Below are 22,122 nucleotides of genomic sequence, written 5' to 3'. Positions count from 1 at the left end.
TCCAAAGTTCTGGGTGCAAACATAGACTGTATAGCAGCATATCAATTCAGCTATAAGAAGCACTTAGTAGATATCTAAAAAGCAGGAAAAAATGTACGTGGACTTTGTTACATTAAGTTAGTCATTCCCAATTTAGAAGAAAAATATAAAGGGGATGTTTATGGAACAATGGATGATGACAAATTAAGTGTGCCACTGTAGCCACAATTAACTCTAAGCTGAAGCATGCAGGTTACAAGAAACTTCAAGACCTTTATAAGATGCTGCACCTCTGTAGGAACGATAGAGGCAAAATGCTGTGGACAAAAATATAAAGAATCCACTAGGAATAAGTTAATTATATAAAACACATCAATGGGTTTATGTTTTAACAAAAAAAAGTTTAAATATGCTGGTGCAAAACTGTCTGGGAAAGCGATCTGGACACAGCATATTCCTATGGATCACCTATACCATTTGCCTGATAGGAACCTTTTCTGGTAAATAACAATGCCTTCCTCTTTTTCTTTTCAGGCATGTTAGATATTATCACTGAATCACTACTTATATGCAAAGAAAGATGTTGCATCAAGCAGCACAGAATGAAGAGAAAGGAGACCAAGCTAAAACCACAAGCAGCAAATACTTTCATCAAAGAACCATCAACACATTTTATCTCTTAGGTAAAGAAAATCCAAGGTGCAAAACACCTCTCTGGTCACAGGCATCTATCCGTAACAGATGGTCTACTCAACTACAATGCCAGAGAGAGTTTTCATAAGCTTCAGTAAGCCTCAGTTAATACTGTACACACATAGACATAAACAAATCCATATATATCTGTTGGTCCTCAGTGGGAAACAGAATACCTGCAATAATAGTCTCCTATACTCGCTATTAGTTCTAATGAACACATCAATGTTGAGTGTGTTTCCCACATAAAACACGTCTTTCATTCCTAAGCAACCAGAACGTACCAATGTAGTGCTTTAGTAAAGGGGCACCTTCACTTCCCACCAACCCCTGCTTTCCAATCCCTAGAACAGAAACCAAAAGCGCAGTGTCAGCCAGTGGCAGAACAACTGTATCTGTGTGACATTTTCTTGTAGCTAACGATGTAAAAAAGAAATCTGGATAAGAGATATGTGCATGTTAATAAAACATACTTCGTTTAAACTGCCTTTGGAGTCCTAAAGCCAGTTTTTTCACCAAGTCAAATATCACAGCCACTTACCACTTGCACTACACTACCATCACACGTAGTAATATATACAAACTCTCACACAAAACACATAGAAGTCACACAGGCCTACAGAACCATTCAATATATACCCCCATGCTCACACAGATATGGTGCAAAGAGAGGCCCTTTTAAAATGTTATTTGAGAGTTTTATGACAGAATACAAATGAGATTAATACAGGGATGTCAGCAGTCCATGACGTAGCAGTCTGAAGTGAGGTGTCAAAATGTCCACCAAGAAACAATTTTATCCAGTAAATCTAACACCGAACAAAGTTGTTACTAGACAGAATGACAATGTCAAATTACAGGGCTGTATACAAATCAGCCAAATTCTGTGTGCCTAGGGATCCTCAATAAATGACTACAGGGTAGAGGTAGGAGCTAAAGTCAAAGAAAAAAGCATCCATGTGATGGAAGGAGGATGTAAGGAAGTACGCATCCACTTTAGAGCAATTAATATATTACTGCATTTTATACATTGCTTACAAAGATTACACTTGAAATGCATGGGTAATCATTGAATAAATTCATAAAAGTAAAAATTGAACTTCAGTCATCTAGTTTTTATAAGATCCCACATGTTGTTATAGTCTGGACATCAAATGTGCAACCAACGTGAAAAGTTAATTCCAGTCTCTTGAGTAGTTTGCATAAAAGCATTCATCCATGGACCATTAGATAAAGTTACTGTAAGTAAGTTTTGCTGTCTTATTTATGAGTGAAAACTAAGTAATTTTTCCTACGTGCTATACAAAGTCAGTGCACCGAAGCATTTTGCCAGGCTTCAAAAAAAGTAAATAAAATGAAAACTTCAAATATTAGGCACGATGATGTACCCACTTCACGCTTTCTTGACAGGTATCTTTTATGTTAAGGCAAAGTCAAGCTAAAAGGTGAATTGAAATGGGGTGGAGGAACGTCGCTGTAAACAAAATGAAATGAAAATGGTGATTTGCAAAAAATGCAAGTCTACTGCTTCAGACTACTTCATATATTAAATGCACTTGATGATCTCTTATTCAGACTATCAGAGTTTAATCATTTTAAAGGTGTTTTCTATCAGGAAAAGCTTTTATGCAGTCTGAACTTCTAAAGTAAACAGAAACCAGTGTTAATAAAAAGCAAATCAATAATTTTTGTTAAATTTTAATAATCTTGAAAACCCACAAATAAAACCATCAGCAGCCTGAGTTGAGATGACAGTTAGCTGCGTTTCTATGACAACCTAGAGGAATAGTACAAGTCCTGACTTGCAGCAAAGCTAAGATATAAACAGTGACATTTACCCTATACAAGAAAACTCACAATTACTCAAGAAACATGGATTTTTACTAAGTGTATGGCACTTTTAATTAAAGAGAGGTCCTTTAAACCATCCTAGATGATTCTAAACATTTGAAAAGAAATACTATAGCACTGCTTCTTGTACCACAGCTTAACACTTCTGTATTGTCCGCCTAAAAAAACACAAAGCAAAACAAGCCCAACAGCACTGAATTTTGAAATTCTCATGCAATGCTTTAAGAGAAAAAGAAATATATACTGGACAAATTGCATGAAATGCACCAAACACAGCAGCCTTAAATTATGAAAGCGACAGAAACCCACAGACCTGGCAGGAGGAGACTACCTTAGTGGTGTTGCAAAATAAATAATGGCCATTTTTCAACCACAGGAATGTTCATTTGAACCCCATATTTCATTTTGTTTTCTACTGTTTTCTACTGCTGAAGCAGGCAGTCAAATTGCTAAAATGATGCTTTAAAGAACCTGTAAAGAACAGGTATCCATAAACATTTCCCATTGAAAGTACATTTCCAACTGAATGAAATACTCTAAATTAACCAGTAAAACTAATACTAATCCTACTAAGACCTCTTCCATGTGTCACTCCTGAATTGAAAACAATTTTCTCTTCCCACACCTAACACCTAGTAGGTCTAAAGCTTGCTATCAACTTTTCTTTAGGAGAAAATTTACAAAACCAAGGAGCTGCAAATTTGCAGTAAGCTCATAAAAGGCCGGTGACACTGAAAATATGTTCCAACCTTCTACAGATATTCTGCCCTGTCCTTCCCAGCTTTGCCTACAGGAACAACTGCTGTGGAATCAAGAAAAACCAAACCAAAACAAAACCTGAATCTGGTCCTCACAAAGAAAATTTCCAGAAGAAACCTGTGGGCAGTTCCCAGAGTTATTCCATTAGCCCACATTTGCTCCTGCAGCAGGCTATCCGCCCACAAGACAGTCTGTCACGTGAACCACGTGCTCTACTGATTGCAGATACTCTAATTATGTTACAGGCACTGACAGCGAAGTGTCATCCTTCCCACACGATTTGCCCTCCAAGTTTTTCAAAGCCTTTATGGAAATAAATGGTGCATACATTATAAGGCAAGTGCCCTTCCTCTTTGCTGCACATCATCTGTCCAGAATTCCACTTACTGCAGGCAGCCATTCCAACCTCATTTATACCTGTAAGTTTGACCCTGCAAAACATCTGAACCCAAATACAAAGATACCTGATCACAGAATCACAGAATCGTAGGGGTTGGAAGGGACCTCAGGAGATCATCAGGTCCAACCCCCCTGCCAAAGCAGGGTCCCTCGGACAGGTCGCACAGGTCAGCATCCAGACAGGGTTTGGGGTATCTCCAGAGAAGGAGACTCCACACCCCCCTGGGCAGCCTGTCCCAGGGCTTCATCACCTTCATCATGAAAAGTTCTTCCATGAGAAGATACTGGTGATCTCCTGCTCCATATACTTTGTTTCGCTGGGAGCTGTTGCCTTCCCTGTACTCCTCCTTCCAGACCTGTTCCACCTCACCCAGTTCGGCTGTGTTTGACCAGTGGCAGTCTGGGAACAGCAGCCTGGGGCTTGTAGTTGAGTTCACCTTGGGAACTCAAGATGGGTCTTGAATATCTTCAGAGAGGGAGACTCATGATCGGATGCTACAGACCAGCTCCAGGGGCCAGCACAGGCGAGGTGGATAAATCCATGCAGGGAACTGGGAAACAGCTTTAGGCTGTTATTTTGGCTGGTATAACAGTACCACCCCTTCACACACAGAAGTCTCAAGATTCCCACAAAAGATACAGCTAAAATGTTCTTATTTAACCTTCACCTCATTACCACACCTGGGAACTGTACTACATTGGGTGTAATGCCTCCTTTGGGCTGGTAAAGAAATGATTATTTTCTGTCTTTATTCCCTCCAGTTCATATCCCAGACCTCTGTTAGGACCCGTCTATCTCTCTTCATTCAAGGTCAAGAGATAACGAAGCACTGATAAATGTATAACCTCAACTTTAGGTTTGCTAAATGTTGTCCCCCAAATTCTTCAGAGATATTAGTCACCTAACACAGAGTCCCTCAGACAAGGTTCACTATTCCATTAATATGTCACCTCTAGTCCTCTCTACCCAGATTGTATTTAGGCAAAATGTGGCTCAAATAATCTGGTAATCTAGATGACCAGAAACAAGTGTCCATATTCCCACTACCACTGCAGGAATACGCATGCACATCACTTCTCACTTCCTGCTTTAAAACAAAGATACATACTTTTTCTAATAGCTGTAATGCTAAAACACTGACACTTCCCATATGTTTTGTACCCAAAGGTGGTAATTAGGTCTGGCAAACTATAGTTTTTCCATCCTGGAAATAATACTTCAGTTTAGACACCCTTGACCATACAGGACAATGAGCAGTTTATTCAGCTTAGTGTGGGGGCAGGGCACAATGCAGGCACAGGAATTCTTCACAACAGCTCTGCAGGGCTGAGACTGCTCCCTGGGCTACTTGGAATTTTGGAATGCCAATGGAAAAGGCAACAAATGACTCTGCTCACCATAATGCTACATCAAACGGATTCTCAAGGGGGTGGCCTGCCTTCAAAGCACCGGTCAATTCTGCTTACAATCCAGTTATGAATAAAGCCAACAGGTTAAGGGTGCTGACTCCTAGAGTAACAATCTCCACTTTTAAGACTGCAGAGTTCTGAACTCTCACAAGCAGGAGGAAATATAACATAGCCCTCACTAGACTCCCACTTTCAAATCTGTTCTTGCAACCCTCAGATGGATCCTTGACGATACTCTCACTGCCCTCAAACCCTTCAGCAAACTCTCTCAGCCTAGACTCCTGTACCAGTTTCAACACCTTCCAGTGTGAATGCTAGGACCCCCATTTTCTTACCCGTCAAAGCCACCACATCATCGGTTGGAAGCCTACTTCCAACCAGGCAGCCCTCATGGCAGAGTAGCTTTCATATACAGAGTTTTTAATGACTGCTAACAGCCTGGTATGAACAGCTGTTCACAAGACACCAAAACCCACCATGAATTGCTCAGCAAAACCACTAAATTTGGATCTAAGAAAAAGCAGAGACAGATGCAGTCCCAGCAGCACACCCACACCAACTCATGGACACTCAGGGGGACAGAGATCAAAACCAAGCAAGAGGATTCAGAAACCTAGAGAATTACCTTCCTGTATTTCAGTCTCCTTTTTCCATGCCTTAACACCATACATGTTCTTCAAATACATTGCAGGAAGAAGCAATTTTATTTTACTCAGAGTTCACATATGCAAGTGAACACACTTTCCATTTGCAACACATGGAATTATGACTAACAAATTTTAAAAAATAAGCAAAAATCCTGCTACAAGGGAAATCATTACACGGGAGCAACACATGACTTAAATTATGTATTAGAAATATTCTTAAAGCAGTTCTAGAAAATATTAGAAGGAAAGTTGTTAGAGCTTGCTAGAGTCTGTTGATGAATTTACAGAAACATTATCATAACATAGCAACACAGTTTGGAGATCCTTTCAACTTCCATCTCAGATCATATTTTATAGTGTATCATTTTGTATTAAGACTGATTAGCTCTTTGTTTTGTTTTCTGAGAACATGAAGAAAAATCTCTTTATCTACTAAACAGCTTATCAAACTGATGATTTTAAGCATGATTACACCTTGGTTATACCTGTGATGGGGTATATTAGCTTCCTACCCCCTCCTTCCTTGTTACATTCCTTTTTAGCAGTTACAAAACAGTCATTGTGGATGTCACTCCTGCCTTACAATTGCGGGCATCAGACTATGACTTATACATTAAAGATGATAGGTAAAAGCTTTGAACCCCCTATATTAAATTGGAATTGGTATATCATCTATTTGATATAAGAAGGCATATGAGAGTATTTTTGGGCATTTGTTCACTCCCCTCTACTGCAAACTCACTTTTTGCTTCCTTACAGTAACTTTGAGTAACCTCACCTGCTTTTATTTTAACTCGTGCTGCACTGGGCACACATGCCAGCAGCATCTTACTCTTTCACAGCTCACCTTACTTGGAAGATGACCAGTTCTGGTCAGAAATTAAGGGAGCGCTTGCCTTTGGAAAGTTTTAGAAGTCAAATTTGTCAAAAGATGGAAATTACTGAGGCAGGCAATAAAAACATATCACTATCTTCACAAAAGATGTAGCTGCTTACTCAGACTTCTTCCACTGTAACATCTGACTCCAATGTGTGTCTCCGATGCTGCCATTTTTGAAGGAAACAGAATAACCTACTGCACACAACTCTGACACGGGAGTCAGAAGAACCCCTAGCCCAACTCATGTTTCTTCTCACAACTGGAATCTAAACACTGGCTTTGAAAAATAATTTCAAGAATCATTATTTATGATAAAAAATACCTGAGAATTCACTGCACAAAGATTCCCCAAAATTTAGTTTTTTCACTGCTGCAAAAAAAGTAGTGAATTTTTACATGTATAATCAAGAAACAGATAAGTCCCATTTAAAAGCCCATTCAGTCCTTACAATGATTACACCTCAAAGTCATATATTAAAGATCTGTCCACATTTACTTTTGAAAAGAGATTACTGTATTCTAAAACTATGGAAACACCACACCTTTCCTGCTGCCCATTTCGAGGCAGGGCCCTGCTACCCTGACTTCTTTTAAAAGAAAAAAAAAAAGCCAAAAGTAAATCAAAAGAAAGCGCTCCGTCCTCCACAGTTTGGGAAGACATGATACAGAGCAAACAAGGAGAATTATAGTATAAGAATACGTAACTAGTGCAAAGTGCTGCTTCATCATTACTGTATTCCATCCCTGGGATATGGTTTCCAGGCTTGTGCTCCTGTCTCAGTGACAAAGGAACTACCTGTGCTATTTTCAGGATTAGGATCCTGAATCAATTTCTCTCTAAGCAATCAAACCTCTAACACTAAAGGGATGCCAAGAAAAATTCAGAGTAAGGCCTTAAATCTTCAAAAACCCAGTTTCCTAGGTAGTGCACAAATTGGCAGCCAATTTTACTGCAAGTTGTTGTTTTATTTACTGTGGTGAATTTAAATATTGAGCAAATTACCAGATCCTCTGGAGACTAAAACATACTGAGAGAACACAAATCTCTTTTCTTCTGTTACTTTCATATTAAAAAGTTTGTTCCTACAAGAAAATTTCAAAGCAGAAAAAAAAATTCTGTTCATTTCTTTAAGAATTAAAATAGCAAAGAACATTGCATTAAGTCATTGGTTCCAAAGCAGCTAGAGCAACAGTGAATAAAAACTATAAATATCCATCATCAGCTTGCTTAGCCAAAAATCTGAGAAAAGGAAAAAGAAAACAAACAAACAAACAAACAAAAAGCTCAAAACAAAACCAAACAATTTCCTATGAAGAGAGACATATTACAAAGTTACTCAAGTGACAACCTGGGTAGCAATTTCAAAAAATGCAAATTACCGAGTTGGGCATGGAGGACACATCATTACCTTTGTAGAATACCTGATTATTTACTCAGGTTTTCTAGAATGGTTGCAAAACCAAAATGAAAGAGCATGAGCTGCTCTATTCTGAACCCTACATAAACAGGGAATTTTGGAATAAAAGTTATAGTCATTTGGAACAAATACTAAAATCCTATTTAGGTTCCAACCCCTACGAGAATCAGTTTCTGTTCTGCAACTGTCACTACGCAAGACAACAAAAGGCATGAAGACTGAAACTTCAAACGAATGAACACACATTTGTGATTTACACAAATTTTAAAAATATTTTCCCTTAATTCTGTTGTGAAAATACACTAATACTAGCTCAGTGAAGGAAACAAGTGAATAACCACCCTGCCAGTTCCTTCATGATTCCTCAAAAGGCAAATCACCAAAACTGCCCCAGTGTTTGGCTGTGAAATTGGCAAATATGGATTAGGGTGGTAAAATTTCACACAGCAGTTTTCTATTCTCCCCATGCATTATCCACAGGGATTTATTTAATACCTTGACCTCTTTGGGAAAATGCAGATACACATCAGGAGCAAAGAATTAAGATTATATGGCTGCCTGCAAATATGTATCAAAAATGGGCTGTATTCACAGTATGAAAAGACACATAGATGAAAGGCAAAGCAGAGAGTATTTTATGTCTTCACAAAACAGTTCAGTATAGAGAATGTCAGACTATATTTGCAGAACACTAATTGAAGATTCACTCCTACAGGTTTGAAGGAGCTGGGCCCCAGCCAAGTTGTGAGGCAGAAATAACACACAGATGACATACTACACATGAGCAATCATCATAAACAGCATGTTAAAGAAGAAATTAGTAAGAAGTCCATATAATACAATCTGCTTTCTCTTCAGCTCACATCAATTTGTTTTATTTTACAAAAAAAGTTTCAAATCCACTGCAGCCTTCAAAAGCACAGCATCAGTCCACACGCATTAAGTGCGCCATACAGAAGCGGCACGAGATAGCCTGTTTTATCTTTCACATCCAAATCCAATTCCAACACTGAAAAATCCCCACACAGTTCAAATATCAACGAAACTATGTGTTTCTACTTGTATTTTCCTTTTGCTGAGTAAGTAACTTGGGCAAACATTTGTTTCCCCTGTGAACACTTCTCAAGCAGCCTGGTTGCCACTCTGTGATGTACTGCCTATGAAAGCCCTACAGTGCAGTTTTGGGAACAGTAGTTTTTAAAGTTCACCCACTTGCCGCAGGAGAACAGATAGATGGTAAACAGATTAATTTCTCTGCTACTTTCTTTCCAGCCCAGAGTGCCATTCCACCCAGCTGACTACAGTTAGCACTCTGGAAAAGCCACATCTGCATACTCTGTTAGCACGCTGGCTTTGCAATTGAGTTTAATTTATGTAGCACCCACAGAAGCTGTTTTACTTTTTATGTATTCCACAACACACAGATAGAACAGGCACTTCTGGTTAATATTAATAGCTCATTAAATGAAGTATCTAATTTTCACTAAAAACCAGAAGATATTAAAAGAACACACCAATAATCCATTTTTCCTGCAAGTCAATCCTCTAACTATGTATATTATAATGTTAGTTACTAGTCACTGCAAACTTGTTTTTCAAATTAATGTATGAAAAGATTCCATTTAAACTTCAATAAATAATTTACAATGCTCATCCTACTGACTCAAACTGATAAATTATTAGCATGATACATTTTCTCATTAATAAGGAAGAAAACTTTCTATTTGGAATTGATATATCCTTTCCTTCAATTCTATTTAAAAGGCCAATTTCACGTAAAATTCATGTGAAAGAGAATAGGTTATTTGAGCATTTTTCTACCATTTTATATTCTTAAAACAACTGGAAGAGAAAAATGGCAACCTAGCATAGAGCCATTCAATAATAGAGAGAAGAGGCACTATGAAAAACAACACATTGCCAAAGGTCGGACAAGAGATTAAAAAAAAGGCAAACTGGTCTGATGTACAGTAGACAAATCTTTCAATCATCTGTATTTTTTGTTGCAATGGTGGTGCCCCTTCAAAAGCTACTAGCCACAGAAGCGCTCACCTCTTCCATCCCAATGCTCCACACTCCACATTAAGAGAACCTTTTGATGGAAACAGAGTATGACAAGGAACGTTTTTTACCAGGTGCTTTATTTACTTGGAATGATTTAATTGCTTTGACCTAATCCAGACCCAAACTACAAGACTAAGATCTGGAGTGCACTGAAAAGGAAAAGAAAAACCTAAAAAAAAAAAAAAAAATTAAAAAATTTATACGTTCCTTAACAGTTTTCCTGCTATGTTCAGATTTCAAAAAGTTAAAAGAACAAAACTGTTATGAATTATAGAGATAAAAGTGTATCAGTGAGGGGTATTTCTAAACTGCCATAAAATATCTGAGCACCAAGTTGACCAAAAATTTCTGCAATACTTTCCTTACTACAAACAGTCATAGAATTTTATTAATAAAGTGTTTAAATCACTAAAATAAATAGTTTTGGATACATCATTACTTTATCAGTACCTCACACTCACAAATGAAGTTTGAAATCCTCTCTTTACTCCTCAGAAGCAGGAAACTATTGGTAGGTTCTATAGTTGGGGGAGCAGTGGGAGGCAGGCAGGGAAGAAAGAGGTGGAACATAATTACCCTGTACATTGGTACCAGGACCTACAGCTTCTCTCTCAACCTCAGAGCCTGAGGCATGGTTCCAAACATTTTTCTGCTACTTGCAAGTTACCTGAAATAACTGTTACTAATTTATGCAGACAATAAATTTTCCAAGGTGCAAAAGATGCTTTCATCAGTGCAAATTAAGTCTCGATAGCAATGTTTTGTGCACTACCTAATCAGGGAAAACAAAAATAGCATTCACCTGACCTCACAAGACTTCACAGTGTAACATAATGAATGGTGACTGTGCCGTATTGTGCAACTAGAACACACTGTAAATAAACACACTCCATAGCACTACAGCACTAGACTTCAGGGAGACTCAAGCTGGCTCTTTAATAACCTTTCTTTTGAATTAAGAGATACAAAACTAGCTCCTCTCTCCATATAATGCAAATGATTCATGGATGTATTCCACAATACATCCTGTTGTGTGTGGTACTGTGCTCTAATTATTCCTTGTTTTAAAGGACACTAATTAAATGAAAATAAAATTTAGTTAAATCATTCCACAACGGTCCATCATGTTATATAACAGGGTTCTCTCATTTTTTTAAAGACAAAATTACAAGCTGAGCAGCAGCATCTGCTTAAGCACAAGAAAAATACCACTGTGCATCTTACCTTAATATCACATGGCATTGCTACTGAAGCAAGCTTAACTATTTACTTATGTATCTATTAGCATCAACTTTTGCTAATCATCTGGTAAAATATAAGCATCCGCCTGACAGAAAACAGCTCAACTGAAAAATGGGAAATTTTACAGAAACAATCATATTGCAAGGAAGAAAATTAATTTGAAAACAGAAGTTTAGTTTCAAGCTGTACATAATTTATGCAGACTTTTGTCCTCCACAGTTTACAAACAGCCAAAAGTCAGATTACTTGATTGGCTATTTTTAAGATCTCATCAAATGCCACAGTGGAAACATGTAGCTCCAAGTGCTTTAAAATAAAATTAAATAAGCCAAATAAACCACATTATGCTAAGACTTTTCAGTCTGCTCAGGCTTAGCCCCAAATGTAGCATATTTGATGATTAGACAGGATTGGGAGAAGTAATACAAATGTACTGGTTTTTGGGAAAGAGAGGCAGAAGACCTGCATGGATGAACATGGAGCTATTGAGTAAACTCAAAGAGAAGCAGAAGATCTATGAATTGTGGAAAAAGGGTCTGAGCACCTGGGGAGAATACAGGAATGCGGTCAGGGCCTGTAGGGATGCAACTAGGAAGGCTAAAGCCCTCTTGGAAATGAAGCTGGCAAGGGACATAAAGGATAATAAAAAGGGTTTTTTTAGATACGTGTATAGTGAGAGGATGACCAGGGATAATGTAGGTCCCTTGCTGAATGAGGAGGGTGTCCCGGTAACAGGGGATGCTGAGAAGGTGGAGATACCGAATGCCACCTTTGCTTCGGTCTTCACTTCAAAGGCCCCTCAGGACCCACAGACACTGGATGGGAAATAAAGAACTTCCCTCTGGTTGAGGTAGGGGAGGTCCAAGAGCGGCTCAAAGGGATTAATGCACACAAATCCACGGGCCCAGATGGGTTACATCCACGTGTGCTGAGGGAGCTGGCAGAGGTGATTGCTGAGCTGCTCTCTATCATCTTCAACAGGTCTTGGAGAACAGGAGAAGTGCCTGAAAACTGGAGGATAGCCAATGTCACTCCAGTCTTTAAAAAGGGCAAGAAGGAGGAACCTAGTAACTATAGGCCAGTCAGCCTCACCTCTGTCCCCGGAAAAGTAATGGAACAGCTTTTTCTGGATGCCATCTCCAAGCAATTGGAAGAGAAGAAGGTCATGAGGTGTAGTCAGAATAGATTCACCAAGGGGAAATCGTGCTCGACCAATCTCATAGCCTTCTACAATCTCATGACAGGCTGGGTAGATGGAGGGAGAGCAGTGGATGTTATCTACCTTGACTTGAGCAAGGCCTTTGATACTGTCTCCCATGACATCCTGGTAGAAAAGCAGAGAGAGCATGGGATAGATGAATGGACAGTGAGGTGGGTTGAGAACTGGCTGTTGGACCGAGCCCAGAGGGTTGTGATTCGTGGAGCAGAATCTGAATGGAGGCCTGTGACTAGCGGTGTTCCCCAGGGCTCGGTGTTGGGTCCAGTCCTGATTAATATCTTCACTGACGACCTTGATGAGGGAATAGCATCCACCCTCAGCAAGTGCCGATGATACAAAGCTGGGAGGAGTGGCGGACACGCAGGAACACTGCGCTGCCATCCAGCAAGACCTGGACAGGCTGGAGAGCTGGGCAGGGAGAAATCAGATGAGATTCAACAAGAGCAAGTGTAAAGTCTTGCACCCGGGAAGGAACAACCGTTTGTATCAGTACAGGCTGGGGGATGACCTGCTGGAGAAGAGCTCAGTGGAGAAGGACCTGGGGGTCCTGGTAGATGACAGGTTGGCCATGAGCCAGCAGCGTGCCTTGGAGGCTAAGAGAGCCAATGGGATCCTGGGGTGCATCTGGAAGAGTGTAGCCAGCAGGTCAAAGGAGATGATCCTCCCCTTCTACTCTGCCCTGCTCAGGCCCCTCCTGGAGTATTGTGTCCAGTTCTGGGCTCCTTGGTATAAAAAGGACAGGGATCTCCTGGAGAGAGTCCAAAGAAGGGCTACGAAGATGATTAAGGGCCTGGAGCATCTCCCATATGAGGAAAGGCTGAGTAAGTTGGGACTGTTCAGCCTTGAGAAGAGAAGACTAAGGGGGAACCTAATTAAAGTTTACAATTATCTGAAGCAGGGGATGCAGGGGGAATCAGCCAGCCCCTTTTCAGTGGTCTGTGGGGACAGAACAAGGGGCAATGGCTGCAAGTTGGAGCACAGGAAGTTCCACACCAACATGTGGAAAAACTTTTACACAGTGAGGGTGACAGAGCCCTGGGACAGGCTGCCCAGGGAGGTGGTGGAGTCTCCTTCACTGAAGCTATTCAAGACCTGTCTGGACGCCTATCTGAGTGACCTGTCCTAGGGAGCCTGCTTTGGCAGGGGGGTTGGACCTGATGATCTCTTGAGGTCCCTTCCAACCCCTAAAATTCTATGATTCTATGATTCTACTTCACAAGAACAATTAAAAAACAAAAATAAATCACCAAAACCAGAAGATACATATAGAAAATAACTGTGTTTCAAGACTGCAATAGTATTACTTTGCAAACAAGTAGGCTTTTCTCTTGAGAACTAGAAGACTGTGTTTGCTATATGTTATACTGTGATACTGTGGGGAAGCAGTATAGTTATGTGTCTATAAGAAAAGAAAAGCTTACAATACACCATATCATACATAAGCATATGAAATTTAAGTGTAAGTTGTACCCTGCTGACACAAGTAACTACCACTATACACTGAAAGATCTGCTTAACATCTGAATATGTGCACCATTTCTGCTAATTAACACCTTTGAAGTATTGAACACTTAAGGAGCCTTAGGAATTCAATTTCCTGGGAAGCAAGAGTTGAAACCAAACTTATAAGGAATGTTTCTTAGCAGATACACACTGAAGACCGTCATTTTGGCAGACTGTCAAATTTTAGGCCCATTGTAAAGCCTACCACCAAGTCTGCGTGAATAAGCATACTGGCACTCGGTAAAGAACCTGTTGTGCAAAAGAAACCAAACACACAGCAAGTTAGAATTAGCATCTTCTTTACTAAGAGCTACTGAAGGAACGAGAGTAAAAGACTTGCTGTATAAAACAGAATCACTATATTTTTGATTCTTTAATAAGTAATGGAACACTATTGTCAAGAGTACAGAAAAAAAAAATATCCATTGACTCATAGAATCTCCAGAGTTGGAAGGGACTCATAAGGATCATCAAGTTCAACTCCCGGATCCACACAGGGACAGCCAAGTCGGAGCACTTTACAAGCATTGATAATGACTGAGCACAGTTTCTGTCCTCTGATGAAGATGCTGCATAAAAGGCAACAGAAGGTAGTGCTGTCATCCCTCTTAGCCTGAGCTTTCGTATATTGGCAACAGATATTGGCATATTTTGTTTACACACCCTGTTGAGACAGGGACATAATTTACTCAAAACTAGGAATTTAAAAATTATGTTCCTCCATAATAGAAAAGACTTATATAGTAGAACTTGGATGTGTGTCATGTGGCCTCTGAAACCACTAGTGCCAACTTTCAATTTTATGGGAAGAATTAAATCACATGCAAAAATCTTTATCACTATGATGTCTACAAGTCCATGCCATAAATACTATATTTTTGAGCAAAACTGGACACAGGCTGCAAGGATTAGAGTCTCAGATCCTAGTACTGCCATAAAATCCATTCCTGATTATTCAAGCCATGAGCCACCCAAAACAATACACTTTTATGATCACAAGAGCCAAGAGCAAAGCAATCAGTTCAATCTTACCTCTGACCATACTTCAAACCACATAAACAAGCACCAACAAGCAGCAGACTTTGTGATTCTATCAGTGTTCTTGACTTCTAGCTGAATCATGATCAGAGATGGCCTAGTAAAGTGATATAAGCACTAAAACTGAAAATTGTCAACTACTTCCTCCATGTACTTACTAAACATGGTTTCAAAATTTCATTTCATCAGCTACCTGCGTAGTGTCAATATACTATAGACTGGACTTTCTATTGAAGGACAGCTCCTGAAAAACATATTCACAGGCATTGTTCTTTAGATCCAACATCTACATTCTCAATATGAAAAACTCTTTTTCACTTTTCTACGCGTGTGAAATTAACATTCAAAGTGGACATTAACAAAGGTCTTGTTAAAATTTTATGACTTTCGATTTTGTGAGAGCTGCATGATGCCTATTTTTACTTATGGTAAAAACAAATAAAACCCTGACAACCTGGCAACCCATTTATGATTAATTCTGCTGTAAATACTTATTTACTATGGGCTGAAGTGTTGATAGGCCATTAAAAAGACCACTAAAACAAGTTCTCACTTGCAAGAAGCTTTAAAGAAAATAAACCCTTTGCAGGTAAGTATTTGTGTTCACTAACCTGTGAATCTCAGGATTACTACTCTACTAAGTACTGAGTCCTTGCCCAGTCAGTGTCTATCCACACTTCACATCACAATGCAACATCACTGGCGGGAAAAAAAAAAAAAAGTCTGGTCCAGGTGGCTGTTACATAGAGTAACATTAAGGGGCCAAAGTAATCCTTGCTTCTTACCAGGAATGTCCTATGGTGGCACTGCAGACAGCCAAGCATGAAAGGCAGAGGGTAAAACATTATCCCACAAGAAACAAAGCCACCATCTTCTGCACAAAGATTTCTTTTAGAATCCCCCACTGCAGTCTCTGCAGTAACCACTACCTTGGAAATCACAATTTTTGCTTTCTTAGTTCTTAAACCCAAATCCCAAGTATGAATATTTGTCCCCAGGTAAAGAACAGAAATCTTCCTAACAGCAAGCCCATTAAAGTTTTAGATGTCTAGGAGCCGCTTTCATTGAGACACATAATGGGTGCAAACACTCCATCAAGGTAACGCCATGCTCTATGTCATCTGTCCTTGCTGCTCAATCACTCTTATTTCTTCCTTCCTGTAGCCATCCTAGACCACACTGAAGCCAAGTATGTCTTTTGAGACCTCTCATGGTTCTTTCAGTGTTGAAGGTAGTATACTGCTGGCTGGGGCAGAATTCTCAAACCCTCCATAGCTCCCGTCCTTTCCTCATCCCTAGCCCACTTTTTCCAACACCTTCAGCAAGGTAAGTAGACTTCTCCAGAACATGAGACAGTTTTTGACAAAACGTCAAATAAAGAACAGAACTAAATTAAAACAAGACTGTGAAGCTATTAAAATAACACAGTAATTACATGAATGTAGTATTACTGTATATATAATTATACTGACAATTAAAGTGCATGCATTTGAACTTCTCTCTCAGCATAAGTCATTTCACTATAATGGGATGACTGTGTTGTTGGCATTGTCAGATTTTTTTAACCTAAAGAACCTTCTAATAGCAAAACACAGCTCCTTCTTAATAATTTAAGACCAGATTAACAAACCTTGCTACATAGTACTGGCAAAACTTCTACAACCAACCTACGAGGTAGCATTTCTACCTCCATACTGACAAAGAACCCACACTGACAGATTCAAGTGTGAAGCATTTTAGGCAGGTTTACCTCGGATTCATCTGTTGATTCCTCATTAGACCTGGTTTCCTGAAAACAACACGAAGAACAACAGGTAAATTAGTTAAGTAAACATAACTGAGTAGTATTTCCCTTTTTTAAAGTTCTTTTTAAGCCTTTATTAAGAAACAGAAAACAAGCAAAAGCAACCCAAAGCTCAGTTTCCATCCTCTCCTTTCATACCCATTTTTGCTAGTACTTGCAATCTAGTGCCACACTGACACTCAGTGGCACCAGTTGACTGTGATACAACTATCACTTGCCCTAAGAGACAGCAGGATTGCATCACCCAAAAACCTGTCCATGGGAAAGCCTCCCTTCTCCCAGAAGTGTCAGCAAGTTTTGCAAAGCAACTGCCCATGTCTTCACTTGCAAGGCAGAACAGCATTCTCAAATTATCCACAAACTAGCTTCAGTATTCAGCTTGTAAGCTGTTGACAGACTTATTTTAAACTTAAATAACTTCAAACCATTTTCCATAGAAATCCAGCATTGAATGACTTTTTCCTTCCCACCGCATGTCAATGTGAGCTATTATGTGGCTTTCTCCCACCTTTGAGGCAACTGTGCCTTTAAAACATCTCTCTCTGGCAAGACAATGATACTTCCTGTCCTACTAAGTCAACTCCTAATCTTTCACCTGTCCACTGAGAAAATCTGCTGATGCAATGCCTCTTCAAAAAGGTCAGCAAAATGAAGATCTACTTAATGTATTTATCGTTATCAACAGTAATAAAAGGTTCCAACTAATACATTGACAGTGAATGTAATCATTTTAACAACAAAATATGATATAAAGAACGAGAAAGAGAGACAGCAGCATTTCAAATCTTATGAAGTAGCATTTGGACAGTAAGATAAGTAGGTACAGAATTTCACCAGTGAAGGGTAAGAAAGAAAAGAAAAAAAAAAAAAAAGAGACAGTTGCCAACAGTAAAGGGAATAAAAGTTAATGCACTAACAACCAATGGCATTTTCAGGTTGTGTCCTGGTTTTGGTCAGGATGGAGTTAATTTCATTTGTAGCAGCAGATGAATGCTGTGTTTGAGAGTAAAATGGGAGCAGTGCTGATAACACCCTGATGTTTCTAGTTGCTGTCAGACAGTCAAGGACTTTCTCAGCTCTTCATGAGAAAGGAGGGGCGAAGCCAGGACAGGTGACCCAACTGACCAAAGAGAGTATTCCACGCCAGTTACGTCCTGCCCAGGATATCGGGGGCTGACGGGAGGAAGGCCTGGGGCGGCGCCGGGACGCGCGGTTCGTGGGGGACGGTCGGGTTCTGGGACGGCTCTGGTTGGCACGGCCTGAGTTGTATGGTTTGGTGAGAAACTGCATTGTGTATCAACTGCTTTATATATGTTTGCTTTGAAGTCCTGTTAGTATTGTTACATTGTATCTTTCTGTTATCTTAGTAAACTATCCTTATCCCAACCCACGGGCCTCTTAATTTCTTGATCTTGGGGTTATTTGCCCCTTTCTCTTCCTTTTCCCTTCCCTTACTTCTCACCCCCCTCCCCTTCCCTTTAATCTGCTCTTTTCCTTAAAGGAGCAGGCAGCTGCATGGATCTTGGCCCTCAGCCGGGTGAAACCACGACAGGTTGTCACATTTATTTCTTTTCTGTGTTTATAAAACACACTGCTTGTGACCTCTAGGCAAAAAGCAAATGCCTGCTTTGCAGTAGTCGAAGTTCACCTTTAGTACCCACAGTGAGCATTGCAACAGATGGGGGAGAGGAAAAGCAGCATTTGTACTTGCGATCAGAAACTCAGCGCAAGGTGCTACTGCGATACTGCCATCTGTTTCCTCCACTTTATCCACTATAGCCAGGTCCACCTCTAGAACACATATCCCAAAGAAGGGTTATCTCTGTCGCCTATACTCGTGATACAAGTTGGGAAACTGCATGTAGAAAGAACATGGGAGCCAGGGAAGATGAAGAGGGATTAGTATCCTGGGTTTCTTTCAAGCTTAGGTTTGATTTTACACATGCAACTGTTGGTCTGTCAGTCTCATGGCCTGTATTCACAAGATGCAGTTACCATTTGGGCAATAACAATTCTGTTACAAATAATCTCTGTGCATCTTAAATTCTACTTAACAATAACCAAATGAGGACAAACCTAAAATATTGTTGTGTAACATTGCCAGCCTATTGGACAAGCTAGAGCACCACACAAAGTCCAAAGCAAAGTATCATCAGGTTCCTAGTAAAATAAGCTGTCTTTCTCTCACGATCATCAAGCACTGCCTACTCCGTAATAAATCTAAACTCTAAGTATCACCATTTTGATACAATTCACATTCTCTGTGTCAACAGGAGAATTTGTTTTATAAATTAAATGAATCTGTTCTCCCAAACAAAATAAGCAATTGCAGCAAGTGACACTTTTGCTGGTAAACACAAGACTGTCTATTACAGCTACATCATTTAACATTTCTTTCTCCCCATGGCTCTAATTGCTTTGGCTGTTCAGGAGACTACAATTATCAAGAAAGCCAGTGATGCTAATTTTCAGGATTAGTTTGCTGTCTAACACCACAAAGACTCACACATATGCAGGGCAGAGTAACAGTCCTCTTGTTACAACAGCTGATCCTTACATCCACCTGAGTCACTTAATAAAGATTGAACTGAATTGCAGGTTGTTATGTATGAGGGCATCCTTGGAAAACAATGGCCTACAAATCACGGCACATCGGGAGTTGATTATGATAATCGGTCTGAGTGAACTAAAAAAGTATCGAATTGTTTTGGTTTAGGACATGTACCCTGGTATACGTAATGTATTCCCAAGTCACTGCAGCTGGACCATCTAACTTTCCTAAGTGGCATACAAATTCAGGCACATACTTCATGGCCTTTATGTTTTACTGTAGAAAATAACATGCACGAATTTAGAGTCCTGGGTTAGCAAAACATTCAGAAACTGTGCTTGTTCCCTGGTAATAACTGAGCTGAAGATGCTTAGAATTGACACTTACCTACTAACTCACTTTGCCAGCAACTTACTATGAGAAGCTTTTTGCCTGATTTCTCCCACTCACACAAGCAAACTGAACAAATAAACCGCAGTTATGGCTGCCCTGGGGTTTTGTTAGGTTCCTCTCCCCTCCCTCCAAATGCACAAACTGAGAGGATTATACCCCACTTCTACTTTCTTGTAACTGTGAAAAGGAAGTCCCTCAACAGGGATTTCTAGACAACAAGAATCCCAAATCATGTAGGAATAGCTGTCATCGGTAGGTCTCAGACTCTAGGGGAAAATCAGCAATACACTTCAGCCAGCTGGTAAATGCTACTGCTCAAGTAGACTAAGAATGGAGAAAGGGAACACAGATTAGGAAACCATAGAAATGTGAAGTAATCTCTCACCATTATAATCTCTCACTTGGCAGATCCAACATAAGGTTTCAATAAATTCTTAAACTGGCTTTCCCATATGATGGATATAGGGTTTTCGCTTCCCTGCCTTTAAAACCATCAGATGCTACCCACTATATGTTCAGGCCTGTAATTAGAGCAGCTGGGAGGGGAAAACCACAAAACTTGTGTTTCAAAGAAACATACACACACAACATACATACCCCTTTCAGTAGGGGTGTACACAGCAGAAACAAGTAAGAGAACTTTCCTACTGCAGTAGGAAGACACAGGCAGTTTTAATCTCTTCATAATATAAGAGTCAACAGAGTTGATTTTATCCTGAGAATCCATTGAAATCCTGCCACAGTTTAAAACTCACCAAAACAGTGGATAAATCTCCCCCAAGGAAACCAGACACACACACACCCCCCACCCCAACAAAAACCCAGCCAGCAGGGGAGGTAGAAACAAGACGTCAATCTCCAATTAAGGGCAACGTCATTGAGGTAATCCTAAAACTCTCCCACCTTTAGGCATTAGAAACAAATGTCCTACAGTTCAGGTGTGTGGCAAAGTCCTGGCTCAGCAAAGAAACACTGAGAAGGTATCTTAAAGGACAAGGAACTTCACTTCTTGATTTTACTTCCCCCCCCTCCCCCCCCCCCTCCCCCGCCTCTGTAAGGTCTGGGCTAGGCAGGGGAAGCTGCTTCAGGACACCCACGCTAGAGAACCACCAGACACAAACACCTAACTCCTAAAATTTCATCTCAGGAGGAAACTGCCCTACAGAGATAACTTGCTCACGTCTCCTGTACCACTTGGTAAACGACAGGTGAAGGGCCCGTCCATTTCAGACGGACCCTTCAACTCTCTAATCCTGGCTCCAGAGTTAACAAATGCATTTCTAAATCCCTCCCACCTACCCCCCTGCTTACTGCATCGGGTGTTACCTAAAAAACTGAGCCCTCACGGCTTGCGCCGCCTCCCGTGGCCGTCCATCAGGTTCTTTTAGACAAAACCCGCCAGGCAGCCTCGGGCAGCTCCGACGGGGGACAGGAGGCCTCGCGCCGTAGCCTCCATCTCCTCCTCCTCTCCGCTCCAACCGCGTCTCTCTCCCCGCCGTCGGCCCTCGCAGCCCTGCAGGGCTGGCTGACACTCTCTCCCCTCTCATACACGCGCGCCGTCCCTTTGCTCCCACGGGCCGCCCCACTCCCCAACACACTACTCGCCCCCTCCGCCTGAACAATGCCCCCACGACCTCTACCTTCTCCTCGGCTTCCGCCATGGCTCGCTCAGCGAGCCGTCATGTGAGGGACCGGAAGCCAGCGGCAGCTGAGGCACTCTGGGAAATGTAGTTTCAAAGCAGGTGTGGTTTTTTTTTTTGGTTGGTTGGTTTTGTTTTTTTTTTTTTTAGTTCCTTTTTTCCCTTTTCCATTCCTTCTTCTTCATTGTTGTTGTGATAATTAGTTATTTTCTGTGGTGGGTTGTCTCTTACCCAGCTGTGGGTTTAGTGGTGCTGCCTTACAACCTGCACCAAGGGCAGAGGCAAGGCTGGGCCAAATAGGGGCAAGCCATCCTGGTCAGGGTCTCCTTCTGCCCTCCTTAGCTGCAAGAGATGATTTTTTAAGCCAAAATCCTTCGATTTTCTCAGGGAGACTTTTGCACACCCAGCTGTGATGATACTGAAGGCAGTGACCTTGGTGAGCGATGAGATGGCCTCTGGTTAGTGCATGTGGGAGTGTTGTTGAAAGCTGGAAGCCACTTGAAGCATATCCATGCCTGCCACCATGTTGCGCACTGCACTGACAGTCCTGCCACCGTGTTGTGTGCTGGACTGACAGTCCTCCGGGACAAGGCCCATCTATTGACACCCATCTGAGCAGCACTCAAACGAGC

At 40.7% G+C, this 22,122-nt stretch overlaps 1 protein-coding gene across 3 annotated transcripts in view; it reads right to left on the bottom strand.

Moving 5' to 3' along the window:
* Window positions 1–21,521, bottom strand: part of VPS41 (VPS41 subunit of HOPS complex) — a 118,085-nt gene extending 96,564 nt beyond the window's left edge. For 2 of the 3 annotated variants that reach the window (XM_084280152.1, XM_084280153.1), the window contains exons 1-2: window positions 21,491–21,521; window positions 16,853–16,891 (exon numbers count right to left, since the gene is read on the bottom strand). In XM_084280152.1, coding sequence (XP_084136278.1) covers window positions 16,853–16,891; window positions 21,491–21,511 — 60 coding nt within the window. In that variant the 5' untranslated portion in view covers window positions 21,512–21,521. Of the gene's footprint in view, window positions 1–16,852; window positions 16,892–21,176; window positions 21,220–21,490 lie in introns of those variants that run through there. The other variant, XM_084280154.1, reaches the window with a different exon arrangement.
* Window positions 21,522–22,122: the final 601 nt, after the last annotated feature.

The sequence above is a fragment of the Gallinula chloropus genome (assembly GCF_964237585.1).
Source record: "Gallinula chloropus genome assembly, chromosome: 2".
In the NCBI taxonomy this organism is placed as follows: domain Eukaryota; kingdom Metazoa; phylum Chordata; class Aves; order Gruiformes; family Rallidae; genus Gallinula; species Gallinula chloropus.
The sequence above is the reverse complement of the archived record's forward strand: the minus strand, read 5'-3'. Positions and strand labels throughout refer to the sequence as shown.